The sequence below is a fragment of the Montipora foliosa genome, chromosome 5 (assembly GCF_036669935.1).
Source record: "Montipora foliosa isolate CH-2021 chromosome 5, ASM3666993v2, whole genome shotgun sequence".
Classification (NCBI taxonomy): Eukaryota; Metazoa; Cnidaria; class Anthozoa; order Scleractinia; family Acroporidae; genus Montipora; species Montipora foliosa.
In genome coordinates this window covers 18881934-18891933 of record NC_090873.1, presented here as the reverse complement: position 1 = coordinate 18891933, position 10000 = coordinate 18881934, and the positions used below count along the sequence as shown (strand labels likewise).

At 40.3% G+C, this 10000-nt stretch overlaps 1 protein-coding gene across 2 annotated transcripts in view; it reads right to left on the bottom strand.

Moving 5' to 3' along the window:
* LOC138003716 (uncharacterized) overlaps nt 1–10000 on the bottom strand; it is a 129999-nt gene that overhangs the window by 18445 nt on the left and 101554 nt on the right. For both annotated transcript variants that reach the window (XM_068849924.1, XM_068849923.1), the window contains exons 6-8: nt 5525–5598; nt 3377–3510; nt 2761–3069 (exon numbers count right to left, since the gene is read on the bottom strand). In XM_068849924.1, the coding sequence (XP_068706025.1) occupies nt 2761–3069; nt 3377–3510; nt 5525–5598 (517 nt within the window). The remainder of the gene's footprint in view (nt 1–2760; nt 3070–3376; nt 3511–5524; nt 5599–10000) is intronic.

Sequence of the window (10000 nt, the reverse complement as noted above, 5' to 3'; positions counted from 1 at the left end):
ATTTTTAGAACGCCACGAGTTGTTCGGCACTGCACGCGCTGTTTAAAATAGCCAATCAGAATAAATTCATTGTCTAACGAAGACAAAAACAGCAAAAACAATGTACGCAAATTGTGCGAATTGATGTAAATTAATGTAAATGTCAGTCTCCTGCTGAAGGGTTGATTCTAAAAACAGAAAGATACGGGCAAAGGTTGACTCAAGGATATAGTGCACATGGAGGCTCCTACTCATGGGCTCCTGGTAAACGTTAAGTTTATTCACAACAACGAGTTTGACTGAAAATAGAACAATATAAACAATTATTTACAACTTTTAAAGACAGAAAGAAGTAACCACTAAAAACGCAGACTTACAGCTTTTTCCGGAAATAACTAATAGGCTTCTGGACGACGATGATCGCGAGGGAATTTACAATAATAGCAACAACCACTAGCTCTAATAACTCGCAAATGGAAACCTTCGTTTGACCGTTGCTACCGAATTTAAACTACAGTACTAGTCTTATTAGCATAATAGCCTGACGCGCGAAAATATCAAATGTCCATTTTTACCTCCCTTCCCTGCAAGAAGGGCAAAAATGGAATCGGCCTAGGAGTAATTTTGCTGTCGACGACATTGTCTTAGTAGCTGATCGGAGCTGCCCACAAAGCTGTTGGCCGATTGGCCGAATCTTGGATGTTCACAGAAGCAAACAAAATGGCTATGTGCGAAGAGTAACGGTGCAGACCAAAAGATCGATCTTACAACGAGCAATCGACAAAATTGTTTTCCTTGAATCCGCTAATTAGATGTTGGATCATCTCCAATCATAGCAGCGGAATTGTTTGGTTCTCAGTATGCAGAGCGAACGGGCTATGGCATTGGAATTCCCATGGATTTCCGCGATAAAGAACCTCTTACCGAACTCAGAAGGGAATCCCCTTCTTCGAACGCTACTTAAGAACTGTACATATTATTCTTCACTTAGCAGTATCGTTTGGAGCTATAAAATTGGTTTAATTTGTTCTTTCAATTAGTTTACTATCGCGCAAGCTGCGAAAGTTACAGCATTGTTTGGTAAATGTTATAGTATGCCGCATTTAGGGGCCGGAATGTAACTCTCTTGCTAATTCTGCTCTAAGAGGCCCACTGGGGCATTTGATGTTTTCGCACGTCAGGCTATTATGCTAATTAGACTAGTAGTTTAAATTCGGTGGCAACGGTCAAACGAAGGTTTCCATTTGCGAGTTATTAGAGCTAGTGGTTGTTGCTATTATTGTAAATTCCCTCGCGATCATCGTCGTCCAGAAGCCTATTAGTTATTTCCGGAAAAAGCTGTAAGTCTGCGTTTTTAGTGGTTACTTCTTTCTGTCTTTAAAAGTTGTAAATAATTGTTTATATTGTTCTATTTTCAGTCAAACTCGTTGTTGTGAATAAACTTAACGTTTACTTGTTTAACGATGTTTGAAGACCGGTACAAATTGGCCCCGCGTTACGACGATAACATTGTTTGAAGCTTTAGGAATGTCATGGCCTATGAGTAGCCCGACATCGGCATTGATCTCCACGACCGTTACCCCCTTTAGATGGGGCCACCTGTCAACATCTTCCTGGGGGGGGGGGGGACTCTCTGAGGCCACTGGAAGTTTAGGTGTATAAAATACAAGGGGCAGCTCAATGAAATTGTCTTTCTCTAAGTCGAAAACTTCCAACTGGACAAGTTCACACTTTCTCGTACTGCTCTCTCTCTCCATTGTTGTTAATGATATGGTGGCGACGATGCCTTTAACCCCGAGCCGCTTCATTAGTTGTTCACTGCAGAAGGATGTGTTAGAGCCACCATCCAGAAAGGAATATGTGTGTACAGTGGTGCCGTTTTGTCACTTTTACAGGCACTACCGGTAGCCCTGTCACTGAGCCTCCGACCCCAGAAAAGGCACATTGCAGCTTGTGGACACTAACATACGCACTCTGGGTTCCGACGTCTGACTGCGTTCCGTCGGTAGCTCGCACAGCTGGAGGATGCAGGAATGGCGAATGCAGGTCTTCGCAATCATCCACCTTGCAAAAGTTTGGTTTTGGAATTTAAACTGCTAGTCTTATTAGCATAATAGCCTGACGCGCGAAAATATCAAATGTTCCAGTGGGCCTCTTAGAGTAGAATTAGTAAGAGAGCTACTCCACTTATATCCTCTGACTGGTGATCGCTTGCTTCACTCTCGACTTGATCGCAACTCGAGCACACCACGTCTGCTTTTTCCGTGTTGTTACTCATTGACACCGTAGCCTCTTCTGCATTCAGCAGGTAAGAGATATCTACTGGCCACACAACCTATTGTCCTTCCGAGGGAATACGGCCGGCATATTGTTCGTCCCGTATCTGCGGCCTCCACGGAAATGTGCGCTGCAGACACGATGGCTTGACTGCCACTTGTAATCCATTGTTCTCGCCTTCAGTGCAGAGACCCATTTTTGTTTAAGTTTTGGGTCTGTTGAAAAGCTAAAAAATGTAAAATTCTTGTGTACCCAGCTTTTACGAGGACAGCAAAAAAAGCGCACCTAAACTGCATGTGGAAATCGTAATCGAGATGCGTGCCTGGGTGAAACTTGAGCTGCGGGACGTCCGATTTGTTTACACAATTATGTCGATCTACCCAGAAGGCAACGCGTGGCACCATCTTTTTTAGGATCGAGGATTAGTTCGAGCAAGACAATCGTTCTGACTTCCACAAATTAAAGCATGAGTGTTCAAGTTTTGTAAAAATCTTTGTCGCCTACCTTTAGTTGTGATTTCTAAAGTGTTTGACAAGCCTTCCTTTGGGCTTTTCATCCGATGGGAAACAACCCGTACAAGGTATGCAGTATCAGCTTTCAGCCCTGTCACTTCTGCTTCAGTGATCATGGCACCAACAGTTTTTTCAGTACGAAAACTGCTATCATCACCCAGAGCAGTTTTCATTTCCACAGTGTAAAAGGTTAGTTCATACACATCAGAATGGGGTGGTGTGTTCCAAGAAATCACAAGTGAGTCATGTTTGATACGTCCTTCGTCCGCTTTGAGATTCAAGGGTGGAGGGGGTGGAAAATCTGAAAAACGGAACAGAGTATGGGTACTACTACACAAACCGCTACCGTGATCAAATATTTGATGTTAATTGAAACAACAGTTAAGAGTTAGCCATGCGCCTTTTATACGCGGACGGGGTGCCTTTGCTCTTTTTAGGAAGAGGAAATACCCGGGACTATGGAGAGAGGGATTACAAGAAAATCTTGTGGCAATTGAGGCTACACATTTCTAATGTTCTCACGTTTGTCAATTGATCGGATTAAAACTACTTACGACCAAATGCAAGTTAAAAGGCACAAGAAAAATAATTGCCATTGTGCGACTAACCCTTGATTATGACTTTCTCTACTATAAGTGCACCGAGCGCTTTAGACTTCGCAATCTTCAGGATCCCCTTCACAATGTTATCCTCAGTATCTTCGCCCGTTACTGGGGCATTAACAGAGAATTCCATAAAGAGTCTGATAATAAAAAGGAAAAAAGCAGAGATAAAAACATAAGCAATAACAAAAAAGAAATCACATTGTGAACATGTTATATCTATCAAAGGGCGATTTGTTGCGCGGAAAATCTATCTGAGCGTTAGCCTTTTCCATGGAAATGCCCACACATGAAAAAATCCCTGACCGCAACGGTGATCCAATCCGAACGTCATTTTAATGCTTTAATTAGACATTCCTAAATCAGAATATGGCATACCAGGAATTCAGCTGGATAGCTATACCAAATAGGACAGATCACAACACTGGGAACTCCAAGTGTACGCTTTGCGAATAGTGTGTGTGTGTTCTTTTACGTCCCACAGAGTTATGAACATTGCAGAGGGTTATGAGACAAAGCCTACGGTTTATCGTCATTATCGGAGAAGACTAGGAGGTGTAACCATTTGCAGATGCCCTACGCAGGCAACTTACCTTGGCACTTAGAGACTGTACAATAATTATCTGGAGGGGGGGATTCTAAAATGAGCAAAGTGGCCCTGCCCCCCCCCCCCCCCCCGCACCTTTAAGATAAAGTAACCACACGTACCAACCCTCTAACATCCCCCGCCCCCTCCCCTATACACTGAAACTTACTTCGAAAGAGGAGGGCTTGCATAATATTTCAGTCATTCGAAGAAAGCCCTGTTGCAAATGAATACAACCCAGAGATTTATGGGATCCGTCAACTACATAAAATTCACGAGGACACTATCTCGACCTTTACTTCACAAACCGACAAATCATGCTTGAGTGATTTACTAGCTTGTAAATGCTTTACTGGGAGAGCTGAGGAGCTTGTTCACAACTTCTGTTTTTATTCTTGACTTGTCAATAAGTATTGAATGTAAAAAATCATGGAACAGAACCTTGAAAGAAAAACGCACATATGATATTTAGGTCATGAGGAGGAAGGCTAGGTTGACAACTCCTGTTTGAGTTTCAGCATAAGTCTGGATTATTAACAAATTAAAATCATCGCGCTTACAAATAAGCGAATTACGAAATTATTTTACAAGAACAAGGAATGGTTATGTTTTTACAAACGTTGGCCGTGTAATGTGAAGTGCTAGGTTTGTACCCCATATGAACCATGTGAGCGTTAGCCCTACTAATGGAAATGGGCCTACACAAGTCATTGCCGTGACTTTAACATCTTCAGTTCCAACGGCCTGCTCCCGTCTGACGTTGCAGCTCAGTCGGGTAGAGCAGCGGTGATCCAACCCGAAGGTTCCCACCCTGGTCAGAGTTTTTCTCTGTCCTTGTGTGGGCCCATTTCCATTAGTAAGGCTAACGCTCACATGGTTCATATGGGGTTCAAACCTAGCACTTCACATTACACTCTAATCAGTTAAGTCTATTTCACAAGATTATAGGTATTAATCAAAAAGAACTTAACCTAATTACATCATGTATACAATGGACTGGGCCTTACAAATATAAAAGATACGATACAGTAAAATAGGTAAAAAATATATATATAGGTCTTTGATTACAAAGGGTATTCAGTTTGACGTTGACGTTGTAGTTGATAAATGTATTGTTCGCGATATTTCTTAGAAGTCTTTACTTGATTACAACGTATTTTGAGCTTGACTGAATTATGCATTACTTGAATGTTATGGTTTGAAATTAGTAACTAAATCTTAATATAACTTGTAACCCCCCCTTCCCCCATGCACGTGTAAGGAACTAACATGTAGCCCCCCTTCCCATCCTACACTGTATTTAACTGTAATTTGTCCTTTAGGACATTGACGAATGAAGCAGGCAGAAGATGATTTTTCTTCTCTTTGCTATTCAATCCCGGTAACAGAGCTATATGTGGTAATTTGACACTCGCAAAACGAAGCAAGACCTCAGATTTTTCCAAAATTCCATTATAGAAGTTATTTTTTGATTGCTCAAGGTACACCTAAAGAGTACAATTTATATTTTTCACACCGAAATTTCATTTTCCTTTAAAAGATTATCTAGGTACAAATCTTTTACTTACAACTGTATTTTTGCGATCGCTCTCTCAACGATAATCTTCACATCTTGAGTCTCATTAAAGATGCCCTGCACACCCTGAAATAAGGACAAAGGCAAAAGCTGTTATGTGCACGTCAATTTTTTCGTTGCGTACATCGTATTTCATACGCATTGCAGTTACTTGTTCGTTGATCATTGTTTACGTGTGTGGGACTGTCCTAGTTGCGCCAGGTTTTTAGTAAAAATTAAGGTAAATATTCGTTGTCAATTTCAGCTAGTTTTCCGTTGTTACTTCCTTCTGGGCTATTTGCTTACTCGTGCTCTTAATTGTTTTTATTTGCAGTTACCACATTTAACTTTGATTTGAAATAAATGACAACAAGTACTGTGGCTAAAAGAGTATGAGATGTAAGTAAGGGCTGCTTTCATCTTGTCGGAAGTGGCCGGCCAGACCCTTCAGTTTTCAAAGAAAATGTAATAATTTGAAGGAACACTTGCATGATAATCCCTCGCATTCTTCTGGAGGAGTATACATCATCCTCGGAGTGTGTTAATTTGAAGGCGTTGTAGCTAGTCTATCCAAATAATCGGTCTGGCTGGTCGGTTCTGTCAAATGGAAAGCGGCCCAGGTCTCCCTTGCATAGATGGAACTGGAAGATTTGGTAGGCCTCCAGCAGCTAAAGCTGTGGCATATCTCAGTGACTGAAACGTTCTAGGCTCTCCTATAACGCCGGCTCCGCCGTCTTTAGAGTAAACAAGGGTAAGACTATCGCATCTCCCAGTGGTTAACCCGGCAGATTAAAGATGACAAATCAGCTGCCTGAAAATTTGCAGGGTGCAAGGAAGACAACCTGGTCTCAACCCTCGAAGTTTGAACTCTCAACCCCATCTATGAGTGTTTTTGCCTGTAAAATTGTTCAGTTTGGAAATGACAGTTCTCTTATATACAAGTATCGCACTTTTGTTACAGTACGGGTGCTTCATGAAAATCTCCTTGCGATCTTCAAAAGGGAGTTTAGGGATTAAAATATCATCTTCGGGTGGGATTTCCAGAAATTGTTCATTATGTGGGAAGTTAAAATGCTTAGGCTATCCTAGCCTGCATTTAAAAAAAGTTGCACATGACTCGAAATTTTACCACCATTTTTTACTCTAAAATCTAAAATGTAATGGTCTAAGGAGCATTTCTGTACAAAAACAAAACGAGATAACGCATGTTGTAAAACTTTTTATAAACTTAACGTTTCGTATGCTCCAACATACATCTTCAGAAGTAACGGTTTCCTAAAGTACAATTGAATTTAAACATGAAGACTATTACCAAATAAGGAAAGTAATGACAATGAAAATAAACAGACCTAGTTAAATCTGCTTGAAAAAATATAAATAACTAGAAGAAAAGAAGTTTCTCACTGCCAGCGCTTACTTTTCTTATTTGGTATTAGTCTTCATGTTTAAATTCAATTGTACTTTAGGTAACCGTTACTTCTGAAGGTGTATGTTGGAGCATACGAAACGTTAAGTTCATTTATAAAACTCATTAATAATTCATGATGGGAAAACAAAAGAAATGTCTTATTAATCAATATCTGTATTTCTGATACAGCTTTCTCTTCATTTACATAAATGTTTCTTTTAATTTTCACGGTTAAAATGTCTTGAATCACCAAAAATACCTAGTGTACATTAACACTTAAATGATGACATTTCATAAGCACAATACAATATTTGCGCCAGTATTGTATCGGATATAAAATGTCTCGGCTCGACATTGTATATCGATACAATACGGTCGCTCATATTGTATTTAGTACAAAAAGTTTTACAACATGCGTTATTTCGTTATGTTTATAACCGCAGTTTGTTTGTTATTTTTACTTGTAGTTAAGTTATTTAACGAAGAATAACACTGAATTTGGCATGAAATCCACATCGGGCGAAATCTTGTGTTCACATCACTCCTGAGCCCGTCAATTGCATTTTCCCTCCTCTTGTACTTTCGGTTCTCGGTATCCAGATTACAGCTCTTCTTCTCTGTGGGCTTAAGGATCTCACTGAGGACCTGAGTTAATTATCCATTTGTGTAAATTTATTATTGAAAGACGCGAGGTGGATTTTATTAGGAAGGCGTTTTATAGAATTCGAAGGTTCGATGACTAAATGGTTTTCGCATATTCTAAAATCAAAACCGTGAGGTCTTCCGGATTTTTATCCATATACGGTTGGAGATGACCTAGAAATAAATCTTCTTACAAGTTACCACTTCCTTAACGTTTTTGGTTTTGAAAATACAGCATTTTGAATTTTGAGTGTATAGTGTTTATGGAAATAATTTTGCTTCCGCATAAAGTACAAAATTAACCGTCATTAGTGTGTACAGTTTACAGTGGTCAAACACAGCTGACAGCAGTAAACAAACAAGCCTTGCAAATAATAACCAACAATTTTAATCAACATCTAAAACTGAAATTACATCCACAGTGATCTCTTTCACAACATTTTCCGTTTGACTGACAATCTTCACTCTCTCTCTCTTCAGTAACACAAGATAAGATAAGGTTTATTAGTTTTTCCACTAAATAGTTTTTTTAAAAAACTAATTACCATAGAAAATACATTAAAATTAAGGATCTAAAAAATAAAATTCTAATAAATAAAATTCTAATAAATAGTAAAATGTATTGCATTGCTAATTAAAAACTATTGAGAAATTCCTTTAAATGTCTCTTAAATATTGGTAAACTATCACTTCCTGCTATTTCGTGTGGAAGAGAATTCCAGAAACTCGTTGCGTGGTATAAATATGTGCATTACCCAGAAGCTGACTTATACGCTGGGATGTTCAGGTTATTCTTATATCTGGTATTGCGGTCATGAACACAAGCACGTGTCTTGAATCTATTACATAGATAACTAGGGGCTAACCCCTTAAGATATTTAAACGCTAAAACTCCAAGTACCGGTATATACTTAAGAAAACTGGTCACGGGGAGCCGCCTTAGCTCTCTTAATACCCGTGTTATATGATCAAATTTCCGCTGTCCAGTGATGATTCTACCAGCAAAATTCTGAACTTTCTGCAGCTTTGATATATTTTTCTCTGAAGTGTTAGACCACACCGGAGTACAGAAGTATAGCTTGCTAAACACTACCGCATTTATAACCCGTTTTAATGTCCTGGCATCAAACGGATGCTTTACCCTATTAATTTGACATAAACTACCTGTGCACGAGGACACAGTTTGGGAGACATGTTCATCATAGCTTAGAGTACTATCCACCTGCAGGCCGAGGTCCCGAGCAGAAGGAGATGGAGTAACCTTCCTTCCAAGGAGGGTGACATGAAAATCAGCGGGCAGCCTCTGAAGCATCTGACGTGTGCCCAACACCAGCAGCTTGGTTTTCTCTGGGTTTATCAGAAGGCTGTTGTAGCAGCACAGGCTTGTGATTTTTTCTAAGTCCTTGTTGATCTGTTGTACCACATTACTAACCTCAGCAAATGGGAACGAAAGGCATAACTTTGAATCATCAACATAAGATTCCACAGAGCACACGTCCGGTATAAAATGAATGTTGTTGGGGTAGATAGTAAACAAGGCGGGTCCCAGGATTGAGCCCTGTGGGACTCCGTGTGAGATACCCTGCAAGCTTGAGGTCTCAACTCCGATCCTGACACATTGCAGCCGTTCCGAAAGGTGGCTCTTGAACCAATCCAGAGCTGCAAGGGAAACACCTAACGAATGTAATTTTGCAAGGAGGGTTGTATGATCTATGCCATCGAATGCCTTCGACAAGTCCAGAAGTAATACCAGTGTGACTTTCTTGGCATCCATAGCCTCCAGTGCCTTGTCCGTGATCATGACGTTAAGGGTTTCACACGAATGAAGCTTCTTATTACCAATTTGGTGTTCGCTGAGGCTCTTTTCGTTGGTCATATATGTCATTAATTGATTAAAGGGACACGGTCACGGTCTGCGCATGCTCGTGCAGGTGATCGAAACTTGAAAAACTCAGCCTGACTTTTTCAAGTTACTAGCAATGACAAATTGAAAATGGCGTCTAGCGGAGGATCCGGACATGTCGGTAAACGCATTAACTCAGGGCGGAAACGAAAGGTCGAAGACAGAGGGGAATTTGCTTCAGATAAAGATAGCATTTGCTTTAGATAAACTTGATTTAATGCAAAATATATGCACAATTCTTCAACTTACCGATATTTCCATAATGGCGGTCGAGCGTGACAAGTCTCGGAGAGAGTGAATGCTACTGCGCATGTTAACCCGTGACAGTGTCCCTTTAAGGGCAACACGCTCACATATCTTTGACGCAGCAGGAAGTAACGAGACTGGTTGATTGTTGTTGATTGTTGTTGTATATCATGATCTCCATCTTTTGGAAGTGGAATGACTTCAGATATTTTCCACGCTGCAGGAGAAACTGATGACAATAAGGATCGATCCAGAATGTCCTTCAGCACAGCCAGAACGCAAGGGAGCGC